Source organism: Mastigoproctus giganteus, chromosome 11 (genome assembly GCF_048544385.1).
Source record: "Mastigoproctus giganteus isolate SK-2022 chromosome 11, ASM4854438v1, whole genome shotgun sequence".
Lineage (NCBI taxonomy): Eukaryota > Metazoa > Arthropoda > Arachnida > Uropygi > Thelyphonidae > Mastigoproctus > Mastigoproctus giganteus.
In genome coordinates this window covers 27,193,230-27,213,764 of record NC_143585.1, presented here as the reverse complement: position 1 = coordinate 27,213,764, position 20,535 = coordinate 27,193,230, and the positions used below count along the sequence as shown (strand labels likewise).

At 39.3% G+C, this 20,535-nt stretch overlaps 1 protein-coding gene across 1 annotated transcript in view; it reads right to left on the bottom strand.

Moving 5' to 3' along the window:
- LOC150077831 (sialin-like) overlaps nt 1–15,703 on the bottom strand; it is a 34,584-nt gene extending 18,881 nt beyond the window's left edge. The window contains exons 1-6 of the mRNA XM_090384378.1: nt 15,586–15,703; nt 13,648–13,850; nt 13,315–13,545; nt 10,033–10,216; nt 9,775–9,908; nt 434–583 (exon numbers count right to left, since the gene is read on the bottom strand). Coding sequence (XP_090240504.1) covers nt 434–583; nt 9,775–9,908; nt 10,033–10,216; nt 13,315–13,545; nt 13,648–13,850; nt 15,586–15,703 — 1,020 coding nt within the window. The remainder of the gene's footprint in view (nt 1–433; nt 584–9,774; nt 9,909–10,032; nt 10,217–13,314; nt 13,546–13,647; nt 13,851–15,585) is intronic.
- Nucleotides 15,704–20,535: the final 4,832 nt, after the last annotated feature.

Below are 20,535 nucleotides of genomic sequence, written 5' to 3'. Positions count from 1 at the left end.
AAAAATTAAGTTTAACGCAAGCGTAGTTTAATACGTTTTGAGTAATACCTTCAAACACCAAATACGATCCCACTTGCAAGGGCTTCTGGGCTTCTGATAACTGCTGGACAGTTGTTTAACCCTTAAAAGACGTAAGGTCAATTGCTGGGTTACGATTCAAAACACCTCCTATTTCCATATTTTTAAAACAATCCCCTTATATTTTAAAAGGTAGATCTTTTCCGTAGTTCTGTCTTCTGTTGGACAAGTTTAGACGATGAAAATCCGATTACACAATGCACGGAGATTTTCCTCGCAGCGATTTTAACCATAATAAATTAAAAATTATTATTAATATGTTTTTTTTTTATTCCTTGCTATGGTTTCTAAAGGTGTAAACATAATGTATATATTTCAAAAATTGCTTATACTCCTTAAGTACTTCTGTACAAACCTTTTGAATAGGAAAATGTAGAACATCTGCTAAATAAGCGGGCAGTTTTGTCAGCAACGATGTGAAACCCCACGTTCCAGCAAATTTCGCAGCTGTTACACCCCAAACAGCTTTAGATGTGAGGATTTTTCCCCAGGGAATTGACGTATTCTATAAAAGAAAAAAAAATATATCAATAGCTTTATACAAACCTACATTTAAATTTTAAAATCCAATAATTTACAACTTTGGTTTCGATTTTTGAATGCCATGGACATGCCCTCGTGGGTAGCGCAGTTGAGAGAATCGCGGTTCTCCCCCCACTGGGAGAAAAAGACCTGAGTTCGAATCCCATCAATGACGAGATCAATTTTTATGGGTCTTTTTCACAAGGTGGCTGAGTTAGTCGATCTCAATGGAGGGTAACATGATTTTTCTTTTCAGGAAAATCGGATTTTTCGTCCAACAAAATGGACCTCAGAACACACGCAATATAGGCGGAGTAACGTGGCCTTAGTCGCCGATGCTCCTGAAACTTCAACAACAACCAACCAGCCATGGACATTCGCAGCCAAGGCAGGCAAAATAGTTTCCTTCCAGTTTACGATAATCAAAATTCTACTCATTTTTGATGTTTTTTAATGTAGTCCCAGACACAGCTGACGACACTTGTCGATACGAAACTAATATCACAAAATTGCACGTGAAGGATGACTGCTCAAAAAAATTAATGAATAAAGAGAAAGGAAAATTAATAATTGGTTCATTAAGTGGTTACTAGTATGCTTGTTCACGTGTTTTGCTAGTTCTTATCTCACGAGAGAAATCCCTCTCCCTCCGTCTGAGGGTAGAGGGAATTTTGTATTTATGTTACTCGAATGTGAAATCCTCCAGAATACAAAAAATATATATATATAAAAAAAAAAAACCTTGTCATATTAGGGCTACCGGAGAATTATCTGATCTACCCATCCGTATTATATGCTCACTGGTCGGTTTGCCTGTTTTGTTGAATGATAAACTCGAATTTCCGATGAAGGACCGTGCTCTCCTTGCCTGAGACTTACTCAGTCACGGAGTGAAAAAGAGCTTATAAAAGTTCCTTACATTACTAACGGGATTCGAACCCGCACTTTTCCACTTGGTTATTATTGGTTTTTTAGGGATATTAACGACTAAGGCCATATTGCTCTGTATATACTTGCTGTAACGCCAGTTTTCTGAAGTAAAAAACTATGCTACCCTCTCCTGAGACCGACTATCACAGCCACGTTGGGAAAAAGACTATAAAAATTCCTCTCGTCATCGATAGGACTCGAACCCAGGTCTTTTCCACCCGCTGTGGGGGAGGACTGCGATGCTACCCATGATGGCTTTCCACGCGGTGGGATGGCGGTTATAACCACTGTGTTACTGCGAAGACATGCGAAAGACAGTGACATAGTGTTTTTTGACAAGCGGCACCGGTGCTTTCGCACAACTCCGCATTTGGATCTCTTGTGAAGTAAGACAGTACTGTCAAGGCCAGATAGCATATGTTAGTGTATGTTCATGTTTGCTTAGTGCTGGTTATATTGTTCATCTGGCCGCTTAGCCTAGGGTCTGTGGAGCACCACAGAGAGCTAGTTACCGTCACTGGCACTGGGAGCCGGACCAGGTAAGTGGGAAGAGAACTCTGGCTGGCCAACCCTGGGGTTAGCCCGAGCTTCCCACGGAGGGCAAAAAAAAAAATTTCTCTTTTTGAAATAGGAGAAGGGGTGAGAGATTGAGGAGAAGAAAGAAGGTAAGCAGAAGAAAGAGGGCGAGGTAGGGTGGGCTCCCCACAAAAAGGGGGAACCCACCCTCACCCTAATTCAGGAAAAAGAGAAAAGATTGTGAGGTCAAATGACCCACAATGTCAGGTTGCCTAATGGCATGACCCTGCATTTGAAAAGTCAAATGCCAGTCCCACTCCCATAGGAGTATTTGTGTGAGTTCCTACTCAAGTAGGAAAATCAGATATTGTCCTACACCTCGAAGAGAAGAGGTGCCAGCAAGTGACTGGGTCCCACATTGGGCAAGGGCCCAGCGTCAGCAATTAAAATCTTCTTCAGCCAAGGGTGACTTGTAGGCAATGAGTAGTGTCCCACGCTGGGTAGTGGATTTGGATCATCTTCTCTTAGGGGATGAGAGGAAGCACATGGATTTATGAAGCTCAAGGATTGCTTGGAGTTCTTGTGTCTATTGCAGAAAAGTCCTTTTGAGTTGGTGGGTTTGTAAGATAGTTTCCTTTGTGAACGCGGAGAGATTCCTGTTATGTCAGGATAAAGATCAATATCCTGTTGGTGTTTTCTTTGATTCCATTCAAGATGTGTTCTGTGAATTGAGTTTTGGATTCATTATAAGATGGGGGTGCGCTGAACAGTTTGCTGTAGGTGAATTGACGCATTTCAAATACAGTCTGGGCAAAAGGCTTTGTGATTTCGTCAATTATTTAAAGATGTTCCTGCCCACTTGGTATATTTCCAGTTCTGGTAATTAGGAGACTTCTGGGTAAATCATAAAGAGGACAATTATACATGAGGTGAATCCAGTCTTCGTTGTCACCGCATGTGCAGAGAGGTGAATCGGTGAGACCCAGGGCATGCAGCTTGGTCCGAAATGATCCATGACCAGTGAGGAAGAACGAGACGTGAAGGCCTGGTGAGTACCACGGAAGAGGTTTTGGTGCAGTTATCATAACTTGTGGAAGAAATATTTTAGTTGTTTCACCTTTGGCTGTTTGCTCTCAAGATCTTTGCCAATGCTGGAAGAGCTTACAGTAAATCTGTTTCATTTCGTTTTTGGATCATTAGCTAGATCGAGTGTTATATCCAGAATGGTGGTGTAAATTCCTCTCTTTATGCGGTTTGTAAGGCCGCGACGAATAACCTCCAGGTCCAGAGGAAGAGTACCTGCTAAGACCTGCAGGGCAGGGTTACTGACTGTGCAGCAAGCTCTGGTCACAGTGAGTAGGATAATGCGTTGAATTGTATGTAACTTTTCTTTATTACGTGCAACGATGGCATGAGGGAATCATATGCCTGCACCATAGCACAACTATCTTCTGGTAAGAAGATGGTTTTGTAAAGTAGCATGAGAATCCTCCTCTTCAAACTCCAGTCTGCTCTGCTAATTCTTACGATCATGGCAGTATAACGACGTGTTTTGTTGGAGAGGTAATTAAGATGAGGTAAGAATGTTAACCGGGAGTCAAAGGTTACTCCTAGATATTTGAGATCTGTTTTGTGTTGCAATGTCTGCCCAGAGATTTTAATTTGGGGCGGTCTTCTTATGCTCAGGATCCCTTGAGGAGAATAGTCTTCGTTTTTCCCCCAGAGATGACTAACTTGTGGTTGTTTGCCCAATTTTGGAGGATCGTTAAGGCAGGGGACGCAATTTGCTCAAGCTGAGTTCTAGAATCAGCTTTGATAAGGAGAATGAGGTCATCTGCTTAGGCCATGCAGTCCACAGGACCTTGATCCATAAGAAGAAATTCATCTGGTATTAAGTTCCAAAAGTAGGGCCAAAGAACTAAGCCCTGTGGAGAACCTCTAACAACTGGTCGGGAAGTTTTCTGAAAATTTGTTTGAACAGTTACTGAACGATTGAAGAGGTAGTTCTGGAGAGAGCGGTAGTGGTTTGGTGGAATATTGAGTTGATGTAATCTCCTGACAATGCTGGGCCACCAGATGGAATCGAAGGCACCAGCAAAGTCAATGGTGATGGCCAGTAGATATTTTTCTGTGGTTGAGTTTGCTACGTTGAGGAGATTGCTCATTGCGTCTTCAGTGGAGTATCCTGGCTTAAAGCCATACTGCTTTGGAGAATCTGAGTTGGCTGTCTGGTAGTAGGTGGATAATCTGGATTGAAGCAGCCGCTCCATTACCTTGCCCAAGACCGCGGGAGAAGAGCAATGGGACGGTAAGACTTGGATAGAGTAGGATCTTTGTCTGCACCTTTTAGGATGAGTCGGTGCTCCGACTCATCCAAAAAGGTCCAGACTCATCCTAAATTCTTGTTTCCAAGAATCAGGGAAAATTCTTTTCGCAAGGTTTTTGTTGAACAGTGCTAATAGGTGGTTCGGAAGATGTATTGCTGCTTTCTTCATGACCTCAGCCTCAATATTATCGTGATCAGGGCATTTATTTATTTTTGTTCAGTCAACCGCTTTGTTCATTTCCTCAGAGGTGAAAGGAGGTTCTATTTTATTGTTGGAGAAGGCCTGGTTGTCTTGTTCAATTTGCTTTTGTTCATCATTGATGGGACTCTCATCAGTCTGAAGTAGGGCATTCAGAATATTATTAATGGATTCAGCCCATGTGCCATCGGGAGTCAGGGTTGCATTTAACATCTCTCCCCTGGGCAGCTTGTTCATAACAATGCGATAAACGACCCTCCAAGGATCTGCGTTACCAGTAGTTGTCACAAGGTTCTGCCAAGACACTTTCTTTTTCTGCCGAATGAGGCTTGTGTAGTCGTTACGATATCTTCTATATACTTCCCGTAGAGCCTAGACCTCAGCAGGAGGTCAGGAGTGCCTGGCTCTCTGGAAGGTTTTTCGGGCAGTGTGGACTTCGTGCCTTAAGTTTTCTAGTTCCCTGCACAACCACGGGACTGCTTTTAGGTGCTTCTGACGTTTTTTCATAATTCTGTCACATGCTTGTTGGATTGTGGTTGTTAAGAGAGAGAGAGGTGCTCCTGTGGATCAAGATGGTTTAGTTGGGATGCATCCATTTGCAGCTTTGATTTTATATTGTCCTTGAAGGCATTCCAATCAGCTGTTTTGGTGGCATATCTGATGATATCGTGGTATATGGGAGGAGTACTATCAAGTTGTCTAGATAGATGGAGGGAGATGGCCCTGTGGTCTGAGGTGGTCCAGGCCTCATGGACCATCCACGATGAGAACTTTTGTGCTATGGACCGTGTGGTGAGGGTAACGTCAATGTTGCTTTCCCACGGGGTATTGCTGAAGGTAGAAAGGCGATGTGGTTGGTTAAGGAGAAGACGAAAGGAAATCTTCTAATCGCTGTCCATTCTGGGAAACTGCATGGCTATCCACCCGGCTTTGCCACAAGCGAGATCTACAATTGTCATCCATCGTTACTAGGATTTTGCTGGAAGGTAAGAGAGTTATTACTGACTGGAGATATTCAATATATGGTGCGATATCAGTTCGTGGTCGGCAGTACAAGGAGACTATGTGCAGAGAGCCTTGTTGGCAGATAATGTGTGCACAAACACCAAAGGGGGGGGGGGTACATAAGGAGTCGATCTTTGTGACTGTGATTGTAGTGTTCCTAATAATGATGGCTGCCCATGGAGTATCTGTGGTTGTCTCAATGATATGCTCGGGGATAGCCTTGTACCCGTCCCTTGTGGGTGTAGGGCTCTTGAGCACAGAGAATATCAATTTCTTCTTCATCCATTTTCATTCTAATTTGGTCGACCACCTTTCTGGCTCTTTGGGCATTCAGTTGAAGAATCTTGAGGACGTTGGTGGGATAGCGAATATGGTGTACAGCCACAGTCGGTTTTGTTCTGGATGGTTCTCAATACCTTTAAATAGATTGGACATTTGACATCCCGACGGAGTGATTGGGATCCATTTTTGCTGCTTTGAAATTGGCGCAGTTAGGGGCTTGATTTTTATTTGGGCAATTGTTGTAGGTTTGTCAGCGTTTGGCACAGTGGCCACAGGTGAAGTCTTGTCGTACAAAGACATGGGATGTGTGTCCGAATCGGAGGCATTTAAAGCACTTGATGGTAGGTATGTGCTCCTTGAACCGGCAAGAGCTCCAGCCAATAAATATTCGTTGTTGTTGGGATAGCAAAAGACAAAAAAGAAAATCCAGATTTTGGACGCAGAGAAAATCAAAAGAATTATTAGTTTGATTACTAATAGAGTCCAAAAATCATACATTTCGCAAATGTTTTTCTCCACCATTTCTTCGATGATTATAATCTTTTGCTACTTTCGCTAAAGTTACAATCAGAGTATAATGGTTGCAACGTGCCGTGCAAAATTATACTGTGTTATGCTGAGGTAAGTTTCAGGGCTACAAAACCGAAGTGCCAAGAGCACGTCTACGAGTTACAATGCATGTATCTAATTCCTTTATTGGTTTATAAATTCAAAATAATTCATGAACTTAGTTTTTGTTTTTTGGAATATTCTTAGTGCCTTCAAATATGCTCTCTCTTCTAAACAAGTGAATATGCTTATTGTGAACATATAGACTAGGTTAAGCAACTTTGGAAGCAATTATTATTATTTTCTTTTTCTTTTTTTTACGTCAAAGCAAGTAAGGCCATGGAGGTTTCTATGTATATTAGTCTTTGTGAATTGGAAATATTGTACGGTCAGTTTGCGTACTTTGAGGATGAAAAGTAAAAGAAATTACACCTCAAATGGTGTCTAGAAATCCCAAATCCGAACCATGCGAAAAACAGAAGACCCAAGAAAGGGAGCACAAAGTGACGCCTTATGCATGGTACTTCTTGCAGTTAGTATATGCAAAATAAATCTCATAGCATGCTAACGACGCACATGTCTTAGAAAAGATAAAGGGAGACGGAAGCCGGTAGCAAGAAAAAGTTAATATGGAACTGCAATTGAAAGATTGTCCTTTGTTGGTAAAGCTCTTTTGTTAAAATAAATAAAGCTTTGACTGCTCTACAGGAGTACCGCCGTTTGAAAATTTAAGAAGAGGACCCTTTCCTAAAATGGATATTCAAATGATGAAGAAGTTCGAAGAAGTTAAGTGCTTTGTCTATATCTGCCAGCAGAGGACACAATCTAATTCAGATAGATGTCGTTGATGAAATCGCTGTTGCTGTGGCCACAGCAACAGCGATTTCATCAACGCCGTAACACCGTAAGTGCCGGAGTTATGTCGGGAAAGGCATCAATCCTTTCTGTAATTGTGTCCTTACAAGATCAATTTGAAACACCGACTTCGCCCTATGGTTTCTGGCTAGGGTGGAGTGCATGACAAAGTCTTAGAACATCTTGGTATAGAAAACATCGTTTCCATGCTATCAATGAAGTTTCCGCCCAATGCCCGCATGTGACTGTTTGGTGTGGATTCACAGCAAACTTCATAATTGGACCCTTCCTCTTCAAAAAAGTCTGAGTACGTGGTCCTTAAACGTAAATATGTTTCCTAAGGACACATTTGGCAATGACTACACAATTTCTTGAATTCTGCTAATGCATGACCACCTTGCTATCGAGACCTTAACTCCTGTAAATTCTAGCCTATGGGGATATTTGGAGAACAAGGTTTGTCGAGGCGTTACTATCTCTGTCTGACCTGAAGGAAAGCATTTTGCCAACATTTCTCGGGATACGGGCAACATTTAGCATTAGCATTAGCATTAACATTAGTAGAGGCATACGATGTAAGAAAGCAAGCTTATGAAGCATCAGCCAAAAAAAAAAAAACTCTCCCATTTCACTCCTCCGTTCGTTCCAAATACCTGTCCAGCTCGGCCTTAAATTTATTTAGGCTATCAACTCACAACAAAAGATGGAAGTATGTTCCACCAATCTGGCTAAAGGCAAACTTCCGCACATCTATCCTACAACTGTCTTTCCTCAATTTGAATTTATGCCATCTCAGGTGATTATTCTGAGCAAGAGGAAGAATCCCATCAGCATTGAGCATGCTCAAACCATTCAAGGCTTTATACACCTCAATCAGATCACTTCGCAGGTGCCTAGTCTCCAAACACTGTAATCTGCAAAACTTATGCCTTTTTTCGTAAGAGCAACCCTTCGTTCCATTCACTAATCTTGTTGTCCTTCTCTGTACTCGTTCCAACAGCTTTACATCCTTCTTAAAATGAGGCCTCCAGACCTGTATACAGTACTCAAGGTGTGGCCTGACCATTCCCTTATACAAGAGGATAATCACCTCCTTATCACTGCTATAAAATTCCTGTATATCATTGACAAGACACCATGCAGACCGTCTTGCAGACCGTTTGCACTGCTCAGAAAACTTCATATCTGCCTGCACAATAACCCCCAGGTCCTTCTCATTTTCTACCACTGTCAGTATAGTACCATAGAGTTGATACGTTACTCTGGGGTTACTGCTTCCCATTTGCAGTACTTTACATTTGTCAATGTTAAACTTCATTTGCCACCTCTCAGCCCATCTGGTCAACTTTTCTAGATCCTGTTGCAGCAGCGTACTGTCATTAGTGTCATTAACAACCCTGCCAACCTTCGTATCGTCTGCAAACTTGGACATTAAGCCTGATATACCATCATCGATATCATTGATGAATACAGAAAACAACAATGGACCCAACACTGGGAGACTCCACTAATCTTATTTAGTTAGACTCCACTAATTTTACTAATAACATTAGTCGACGAAAAGCAGTGTCCATTGATTACCACTCTCTGTCTTCTCCCACTCAACCATCCCTTTATCCATTTGATAATGCTCTGCTGCACTTCCAACATATTTCCAAATCTAATGGCTACTACATGCAGAAATAATTTTATTTTCGTAACCTGTAACTTCCTCATACTGTATTGTAACATTATGAAATAAATTTTGTTGCATGTCGACTTTGTAGCTGCATGCAACGCTAAATACTCCATGCTATTACTTTTTGAAACTATTTTTTCCTCTTTTTTTTTTTTTTTCCTTTCGTTTTCACATAGTCCAGACATTTTATGTTCCCCTTTGATCTCTAGGCGATTGATATTTTGTCACCAACAGGCATTCGAAATGACCTATTTGAACTATAATCACTCCGCACATCTTGGATGAAAATATAAAAATACATCGTTTGCAATACGATGGGAGGGGGAGAGACATTTCCTACATTATGATAATCAGTTTTTATTTCTATATTTTTTGTATCTGTCTTCCTAGTAAAGGGAGGATTCATGTATTTGTTTTATTTTTTATGGGTTTAATACTTTTAAACATTGCAGCAATTTCATACTATGTAATAACAAAGTCGGCCGTATAATTTTAATCTTAAAAGTGAACAATTTTACTTTATTTTACTTGAGTTTGCGAGTGCTTTTTTATGCTTCAGTAACATTGGAATTGTAAGAATCAATTATGAGGTTGAACACTACTCTAATCTCAAGGAGTCTTTTCTAGTATTGTTCAGAATAAGCGCTAAGTCATCTAACTCTATGAGGCTTCAGTACTGGTATGTCTTGTCTTTTACGTAAATTGCGTGTATCTAAGCTCTTTGTACTCGAACTTATTTTTTCTTATTCCTAATATATTACCCAAATAATTGAACATTTTATTTCTGATTTTTGCTATTTCGAGAACTGATAATAATTGGTACTATTTTCTTACCATTCTCTCCCCTGACGCTTGGGGCACATTCTGCTGGATATAGATTAGTTCCTTCTTTGATATCCGTGGATGATCTGCGGGAGTGTTGTGTACAAAGAAAGCCCAGAACAGGAACCAAACACACCCAGCTGTACCTAAAATAATGCTTACTCGTTAATATCTAAATATTACATTAAGCATAGCATGCTGTATTTTATGAATTGCCACAAAACAAAAACGAAAAAAGCAATCTATGGGATTGTGTTAAACTATACTTACCGAAAACATAAAAAGCAGAGGGCCATCCTCCAGCAACATTATAATGAATCAAAAAGCCTGTAACGGGCATGGTAATGATCGTGCCCATGTGAGATCCAATGGTACAAAACGATAGTAATCTGCTACGTTCTTGCAAGGGCGCCCAACGGGAGAACATTGCATACATAGAAGCTGAGTTTACACCCTAAATCGCGAAAAATATTAAAAAATAATTAGTAGCTTGGGGATTTAAAATGAAAGAAATATTATTTTAATTGGGTATAAAAGCAGCGGTGTTGATTTATGATATACAGGGATAAATAGAAAGAGATAAAGGGATTCATACAGTAGTAAAAATATTAAAGGAATGTATGGAAGGTATAATTGAAGTATAACAGGATTGTGTTTTTTTTTTATTATTATGAAAACCCCAAACGCAAAAGAACCTGTATATGAATGGGTTGCAGGCTGAGAGGATAGAACATGCTTGTTGACATTAGACTTCAATTTCTGTGGATTGTAATTTTCGGAAAAGATATGAAGAAAGGCTGTTCCAGAGAACAGAAGTAGAAGGAATAAATGTGAAAGAAATAGTTGGTTCTGTGAGTTTCGAGTTGAACAGCGAATTTCTATGAAGCGAGTTGACTGTGAGTTGACTCAGACTGGCTTGGAAGAGAGTGGGGGAATTACGAATGCCAGTTCAGAAGAACAGTGCCGAAGAAAAGGCATGCAGCGGAAACTGAACACCTACTAGACAAAGAGTAGAGACACTCTGAAAGGGATGGATCATTAACTAACTCGATGGCTCTCTTTTGGATAGAGCCAAAAAGCTTAAGAGAGGTTTTGAGTGCACCATACCACATGTGAGAACAATATTCTATAGTAGGGCGGATTTGAGATTTGTGCTTCTGTTGTATATTTGCAATATTTGTGACGTCCTTATACCAAAGAGAGAAAGATCAGAAGTCAGAATAATCCCTAATAGAGATGTGTGATCTATGTCATCGGTACGACCATGGGAGCAGTTGACTCTTTTCTTGCGAGAAGTAAGGCAGAAGTAAGTTTTAGAAGGATATTAAAGTTAACTAAGTTTTCTTCTACTCATTGTAGAATTTTCTTTGTAGAATGTCATTGGAGAATTATCTGAAGTTCGATATTTAAGAAATTGGTGCTGTCTCACGCCTGGTAGCCGCCACTGAAGTAGCGGTTGGTTAAAGGCGACTAACAACAACCAGGCGTTTTTTTTTTAAACCTTTTTCACCATTTTTTTTTTTGGTCTTTGCAGAAGCCCATAAAAAGGTAAAAAGCTTAGTGTTCTTCTGATGGAGAATGATTGTGGCTTTTCCATACGAGACCTCACTGGCAGCATAGTGAATATGATGCTATCCTCCCCAAACTGGGTGCAAAAAGCCTTGGTTCGCTCGAATTCCATCAATAATGCGAGGAATTCTTGTGTGCTATTTTCAAAACATGCCTGAGTTAGTCGGTTTCAGAAAAGGGTTGCGTTTTTTTTTTAAATTATTATTATCGAAACTGATTTTTCGTTCAGAGAACAGTCAGCTCGATCATAGAATACACGCAACGTTTAGATACAAGATATTGGCGCCTCATAGTCTTAGTCTCTTTGGTGCTTAACCCACACGCACTTTTTTCAAAAATTTTTTACATAAATACACAATCGGCGATAACTTACAATGATAATAAGTGAAAATAAGTGTTTTAAAATTAAGCCAAATATTAGTGTGGCTAATAACTTCATATTATGACATTTTACGAAATAACTGATGAAACAAGGCATTCCAAACACACATGTAAGACTTTATCCGGGTGTTAAGTCCTATATTTAAGAAAGAGTACGTTGGCCGGAATGTATGTGGCGATGCATTCTGCTTGGTCATAACACATAATCCTCGATCCTCAAAACTGATATTATAAATACATTTTTTAACTTCCATTTGTTTAAATATTTCTCTTTCCGGTTTCTCCATATTTTAGTTGTTTGTTGGTCAAAATTAGACACACATGTACGAAACGTTTGAAAAGCTCACGGCCTAAGTATGAAGGGTTTGTCTGAGAAGTTGTTAATTTTTCAATTGATTCCAGCTGCGAAGAAAGTTTTCTCCTGTGCCTCTAGGAATACCCCCACTTCAGCAGTGACGTCGCTGTCAGTGGAAAAATGGATGCCATTTAGGAAAATTTTAAATAGGTAATGAGTGAAAGTCCGATGGGTCTAGATCTGGTGAATTGGGGGATGGTCCAGTATTTCAAATGATTTCAGTTGCTGCACTCATCAGTGCAGCAATGGAAATGGCAGACTTGTGAGCAAGCACGTTTTCCTGATGGAACAAGACTCCTTTGCTGAGTTTTCCTCGGCATTCGTTTTCAATGCTTTCACGAAAAAGCCTCACCTGTACATGAATATGTACAAGGTGAGGCTTTGTACATGAATACACACCATCAGCATCCCATAAAATCGATGCCATCACCTTGTCAGCAGAAGAAATCGACCTGGCTTTCTTTGGAGGGGGAAAAAGAGATGTGTCTCCACTGTTTCGACTGCTCCTTTATCTCTGGCTGAAAGTGATGGACCCACGTCTCATCCATGGTCACGAACCTTGCAAGGAAATTTGCTGGATCTGCTTGAAAACGATGCAAATGTTTACTTGACAACTCTTGTGCATTTTTGATCTGCTATCAACGACTTTGGATCCATTGTGCTGACACCTTTTTCATAGCGAGAACTTTTGTTATTATGTGGTACACACGTTCAAATGAGATGCCCAAGACGATGGCAATGTACTGAACTGTCACATCGACCACTCATTACCAATTCGCGCATGGTGTCAACAGTTTCTGGAATGATAGATACTACAGGTCTTTCACAACGTGGGTCATCTTCCGGGCTCTTCCTCCCTAATTCTGCTGCACTTCTTAATCATAGAATAGGGAGGGGCATCCTCTTCTAACAAATCGTTGTAATCGTACTCTCATACATTGCCATTGGCGTTAGCCTGTTTTTTTCCTAAATATTGGATGACCGCAATATGAATGATTTTGTCCACCTTTCTTCATTCACACAATTTTCTTGATTTTACGACCTGTAATTAAAAAGGACAATAAAGCTGCATGAAATTTGGTAGGTTACTATTTGAAGTGTTATGCATTAAGTATCGACATTTTTAACGCTATACCACTGCCCTTTTATACTCAGGCCACGAACTTTTCAAACACGCCTCCTAGCACTCTTTAACAGTGTACCATATATTTACAGTTATTAACTTTGTCATGGAAGCAAGAACTTACCTGACCAAGTCCCACCATAACCCTCAAGGTAACCATGACTGCAACCCCAAGTTCAGCAGCAAGTGGTGTCAATAATGTAAGTATAGAAGTGCAAAAAATGCCTCCTCCAAGTAGCCATTTAGCTCCAACTAGTTCAGAAAGACGACCCCCTAGTAATGGTGTGCATATGTATCCATAATAAAAAGCCCCTAGTATTACTCCTTGGGTTGAAGGACTCCACATATATGATCCCTATTAAATAAATAAATAAGTTTTTGAATACTACTTTGTATATTCATTTTCTTCTCTTACTATGATTAAATCATTTCAAATCAACATGTTTAAGCATATTACCTCCTCATATCCGATCGATGTGTCGTTTTCTACTAAGTAGATATCTGGGCATTCGTCAAGCGTTGTGTCATTTACATTTTCTTCTATTGCTGTCGAATTTACCATAGCCACCATGGTAACATTCAAATTGACTCGTTGAGTATACTGAATACAGAGACCCCAGAAGGTAAGAAACGTAAGAACATAACGGGCAGGAATGCGATCTGTAGGAAAATATATAATCATGGTTTTAAGGAAGGTAATTTACATATAAGCTAAATATTTAACTTATTGTTTAAAATTTCAAACACTACTCCAGATTCTTATGGAGATAGACTTTATTTTAAATGCAGAGGTAATTTGTGGGCTCTCACGGTCAGTATGGTGATAACGAGTCGATTCTTCTCTTGACGGGAGGAATTTTTAATGGTTTTATTTATCCTTGGATGAGTTGGCTGGTTTCATGCGATGATTGCATGGATTTTTCTGAAAAAAATGGGTTTTCATCCAGGAAAATCGCAAACAGACGAAAGAATGTAAACTAACTATTATTTTTAGGCCACCCGAATAATTAAATTCATCTGCCGTGCTGTGTGTCTTATGTGTGTTAATTGTTCTCGTTTTTATATTCCGGCATGACCACCAGATCAATGGAGTTTACAATAAATCAATACAAATGGTAATCGTATTTAGCAATCACGGGTTTGAACCCCAGTCCACTCAAAGAGCGTGTGCTACTGCACTCGCGCCCCTGACCACTCGGCTACGTCATTGCGCGTATTATATGGTCGCTTGTCTGTTTTGCTAGACGAAAAACCCTATTTTGGGGGAAAAACTTTGTTATCTACGTCTGAGACCGACTAACTCAGCCACGGAGTGAAAGAGTCCCATTAAAGTTCCTCGCGTCATCGACGGGGGAGCTTTTCCACTCTGTGTGGGAATGACGGTGATGATACCACTGTGCTAGCCACGCAGACCGAAAGAACATAAACAATTTTATATTCATAAAATTTTAATGAAATAAGTTCTTGTGACCTAAGTGATCTTTTGTGACAGTGATATGCAAGGCAGTTGTCGCTGAAGAAGTAGTAAGAAAATACCACGAAACATTTGATTCCATTATGTACATATTTCCAAATCGAAAATAAGCATAATTAAACCAACTTAGGTTTGAGTGCTGTGTTATCTTCAAAAGAACTAATAATTCATAATTTTGTGATTTTAATGAAATTTAGGATGGCTGGAAAAATCTTTCTACTAGATCCAAAAATAAAATTTCATGAAAATTCATCCTTGGTTGTCGAGTTATTATATGCAAACAAACGAACAGACGGACTGACGTTGCTCGCTTATGCATTTTTATAGTTATTTGATAAATTATGTCCTAAATTAATTCATTTATAACAAAAACAGTTACAAAGAGTAACTGCGTCTTCATTTAATTTTAAGGAAGTTAGCTAATGTACTTTATGAAATTTGAGATGGCTCGACAAATCTTTCTAAAAGAGCCAAATATAAAATTTCATGAAAATCCGCCCATTAGGAATTCAGTTACTGCATGCGAACACACAGACGGACGGAAGAGCATAGTGAAGACAATAGATGCTTTATGCATATATGCCAACACACTTAATAATATTATATCTATACATCTACTTTGATTGTAATATTCAATTATATCAATTCATTCTTGAATGTTGGATCCTCCAACTCAAGGTTATGGTAACGACCTGCACGAGCATTAAATAATTATTTAAGTTCTGCTCAAAAATATCAAATACAGATAGAGGACATGATTATTTAATGACTGTTTAATGCTTAAGCAGAGGAACTAGATCTGTTACTAGAGAATCAGCCACTAAGAGGCTAATACAGATCTCTAAAACATCCTCGTATTCTTCAATATTGAATATTGCTGAAGGGATTTTATAAATTGTCTATCTAATGAACTAAACTCACCACTGAATGAGCGCTTTTCCTCTTCCGGCTCTTGCACGGCCATCTTGAACCCCAATTTAGATAATTTTTGCTGTGCTTCGGGTGGATTGGAAAGCGTTCTTTTCCTCATATGTTCCATCATATACTAACTTGCTTGTTTCCAATACTGTTACAAAGAGAGAAATCTGTCCGTTAGTTTTCTGTGTCTTTAATATCATAAATGTCGGGGGAGAAACTGTGGGGAAACACTGAATGAATTATGATCCTGGAAGTGTAATTTATATACACTCTTACCGTTAACTCGAGAATGTAGCAGCAATCTGATAATAAGACCTACCTTGACCTTTACAGTTAAGTGACTTTTCTGGATTAGAAAATCCTATCCCTGAGTTGAGCAAAGGTATTGATAACAAAAGGAAAACAAGACTTTTTTTTTTCTATTAAATGTCTCAATTTTATTTGCACTCGTGGTAAGCGCACTGTAGTATGTAAGGAAATGAATTTCTATTTATTTATCCATTAAGATTTTATTTATTTATTTCTGTTTAGAATATATACATGTCCCAGGACAGCAAGGTTTAGATGGACTAATCCATTAAAACCATTTTATATTAACAAAAATTTCACTTTAAGTTAAAACAAAGTCACATTTAAGGCCATTAAAGGAGCTAGAAATGTGGAACATAAATTCCAAAGTCACAGATGATTTTGTGCGTCTGTATCCTATCTATCTTTTGCGAGGGGAATGTGAGTGGATCAGTCCGAAGGTTGTTAAATATATCTAAGGTATTATGGAGGAAACATCGTGTTTATATGGCGATTCTCAGTTCGCTTCGAATATTTGATCTTTTTGAAGTCGGTCTTCTATTTGGATTAAAGGAGACAATTGTAGAGATTGATGGGACATCAATTCTATATGAAAAAAGTCGGTAGTTGGCAAAGATGGTATAGATCTAGATATTGTAAAGGGGTTATTAGCTTTCCAATTGAACTTCATGAGCCAATATTCAGATCCAAAGATACATTTTTGGTGCGAAGGAGGAGGAGGAGGAAAAGACTAAATGACCGATGCATAAAAAAATCACCAGACCGGTGCATCTAGCAGCATAACTCACAAAGATGTTCTTATCCGAAATTCCAACAAGTTCTTGATTCATGCTGCATACTAACAAGGTACTTAGCCCTAAGATGATCGTGGTGATGTACAGAGGCAGTGCCGGATTAAGGTACGGGCTAGCAGGACTCTTTTGCCGAGGCACCTTTCTTTAAGGGACGCAGAAAAATTTTTCTGCCGGAGTGTAGAAATACCTTGGTCCGGCCCTGTACAGAGATCAGGTGTGTATCGCAAATCAGACCAAGATTTGTGCTTTTCAATTTCGAAGCCTTTGGGACAGGGATATTTAATCTCTGTTGCTGAAGTGCCACTTTTCAGATTCACAGGGCAAGCAAATTTGGAAATTATTCCGTTATATATGGCTTGCTAATTAATTAGAGAATGCGACATTCCGGATCCTCCCCGTTAATACAATATTTACGATCGCCGCCCTTCAACACCGTGGGAGAATGATCTCGGTGGGTTAGAATTACGTCGAAAGGCGAGGTTTTTTTTTTTTCACACTGTAACAGTTAGTCAGTCTCGGAAGAAGGTTGCTGTTCTCCATCCTAGGAAACTCTTGTTTATCATCCAGCAAACAGTTAAATCGACCATGGAATACAGATAATTTGCAGACGTAAAGGCTACTGCTATTAAATACCATTTGTAAAAACATATTTTACTTTTCTCTAATCTGGGATCGCTACATCATCAAGCGCTTCCATAGAATCTCCAACTTGCCACACTCTTAAATCAATATACATGTGGACCAATTTTCTGCACCTCTAGCTTGCTAAAAATCATGGAGAAAGCTCTACTTCCCATAATTACAAATGATATTCCCTCGTTGCAACCACCTGAAATCTATTAGTCTGTTATTAGTATTGGCATATGATGCACGAAAGAAATCTTATATAGCATCAGCAAAAAAAATAATAAAATAAAAATAATAATAATAATAATAATAAGTAAAAAAAACCTTCCCATTTCACCTATTCATTCCCTCCCAAAGTTTCTCCAGTTCTTCCTTGAATTTATTTTAACTATCAAATTCCACTACGACAAATGGAAGTTTGTTCCAGCAATCAACCCCTCGCTGGTTAAAGGCAAATTTCCTCACATCAATTCTGCAAATTTCTTTCTTCAGTTTTAGTATGCCCTTTAAGTGCGTAATCTGAACGAGAGGAAGAATCCCATCAGTATTGGGTTTACTCAAACCATTCAAAGCCTTATACACCCTATTCCTGGCAGACCAACCATCTCAAGTCTTGTCTTCATGACGAACAGCTATTTACAGGCCTTTGAGGCTAGTGTGCAGATAGAGGTAATTATCATAACCTTTAAGTAAACTGTGATGCCATTTCACATCCTGTCACTAATCCACCTACTGGATGAAGACGCTAAAATTAGTCGTACATTTCTGTGGTTTTAATGCCCTCATAAGGGAGAGAACTATTTTTCTACTAAACACCAAGAAGACTCTCTTTGACATCACATCACTGCAGGAATTTCCCGAGGAGGAATCCGCTCTTACATCTTGTTTTGTAGCTGTCTTGGTGCCTTTCATTATAAAGAGACATACTGTAAGTAGTGGAGAATGAAAAAGACCTGGGAGTAATGGTGCAGTCAGACATGAAGTTCTCTGAGCAGTGCAGATGGGCGACTAACAAAGCTCATGGGATTTTGTCAATGATATACAGGGATTTTTCCAGAACGGATAAAGAGGTGATTATCCTGTTGTATAAGGCAATAATTAGTCACATCTTGACTACTACATACAGGTCTGGAGGCCTCATTTTAGGAAGGATGGGGATTTGTTGGGACGGCTGCAGAGAAGATCAACGAGATTAGTGTGGGGAATAAAAGGATGCTCTTTCCAGGAAAGGTTTCAGTTTTGTAAATTGCAGCGTATGGAGATTAGGCACCGGGTAGGAGATCTGATTGAGGTGTTTAAGGCTTTGAATGGATTGAGTAAATGCTGATGGCATCCTGCCTCCTGCGCAGACTATACGCACGAGGAGATATAAATTCAAATTTAGGAAGGATGGTTGCGGGATGGATTGTGCATAAATTTACCTGCAGTCAGCGGGTGGTTGATTGTTGAAACAAATTTCCATCTGATGTTGTGGAAGTGAATAGTTTGAATAAATTCAAGGAAGAACTAGACAAAAGTTAGAGGTTGATACATAATATGGGAAGCGTTATTGTTGTTGGGGTTTTTTTTTTTTTTTGGCTGATGCTATATAAGCTTGCTGTTTTGCATTATTTCCACTATTAATACACTAATACTAATACTAACAGGTATAATATCACATCTTATGTGATGTTATACTGTACCTGGATTTTCAAATCGATGTTATGAAATTCGTTCAGATCTTTTTTCCTGAAAGTGCCACCATTAATGTACGGACATGAGCTGTATTCGTATTAATTACCTATTGCGCAAGCCACATTGATCTGGGAATCAAATCACGACGTATGCGGGAGTGCATACAAAATTATTTTTCGTAATCCTCTATGATGCAGAAATTTGGAAATCTTTTTTCCCAACCATAGCCAAAAGAGTTTTTTGCGGCAGAATACTGACTTTTGAAGTGGGCACCATGCAACCTTCTTATATCTCCTGAAATGAAAATAATAGCTATGGCCTAAGCAATGCATTAAGGAAGATTACAACCTTAATTGCCTAGAACAGATTTGTTCTCAAAGCCAAAATGGTCGTAGGTATCATCAGGAAGCTAAACATCTGGGACATGGGTTTTTCTGAATCCCACAACTGTGATTTAGATCGGTACGGACGATGATCTCACACAACAGGCTTGCATTATCAAATAGATTCCTGCCAAAGGAGATAAATAAATAAATTTTCTGTTTATACTCCGGCACGACAACCAAGTCAGTAGAGTTTACAATAAATCGTCAATACAAATATTTATCGTATTTAGTAGTCACGGGCTTGAACCCCGGTCCACTCAAGGAACGCGTGCTATGCACTCTCGCTCCTGACCACTGGGCTACGTCTTGGTTCAGTCCAAGAACTGGATACTGATCTCTTCCTCTTCGCTACATATTCAGCTATCAAATTCAGAAGCAGCTTGACGTCAAGATCCATTACAGCTTGCTATCTCATTTACAAGCCACCATGAGTGTGTTCTGTGTCAAAGTCGCTTTAGGAGAAAAATACACACCACTTGGATGGTTTTTGCCTGGAGAGGTAGCCGTAACTGGTGTTCAAGGGTGGAGATATAAGTGATCCTGGCGGACTTTTAACACCAAATATCTCTCGCCTGTTTAAGGTCGCTCGCCCCTCCGTTCATCACTGTGGACATCAGTCTATGTGAACGGGATCTCTGGGTATTATTAATTTCATTCTGTTGGAACTCGAAAGAGAATATGGACGATGTTGTATCTCCCGTTATACAATATAATATAAAATATCTGTAAATACGCCATAGCGAACTCATAATGAAAAACTACACAAGTAGTGTAAAGGCATCGATTTAATTATATCTCATATTGTGACTACCTTCACAATATTTATTATTATATTTATAATAATTATTTATTACAATAATTATTATATTTTTTGTTTACTTATTTAAAATGCCAAAGAATGCAAAGCACGAAATGTGCAGAAATGGTATGAAAAACACTCAAACTATATGCAGCACTTGCCACTCTCGGATGATGTAAATCCAATCGAGAATCTGTGAGATCATTTTGAACAAAATATCCAAAAGAGGCCTCAGCAAACAAGGAATTCGACGCATGTATCGGTCATTCTAGAAGAGGAAAGGAACAAATCACTAGAGTCACTTATGCGCACCTGATCGAATCCATGCCAGTCAGAATTAGTTTTCATCGCCACGTAATAGTGA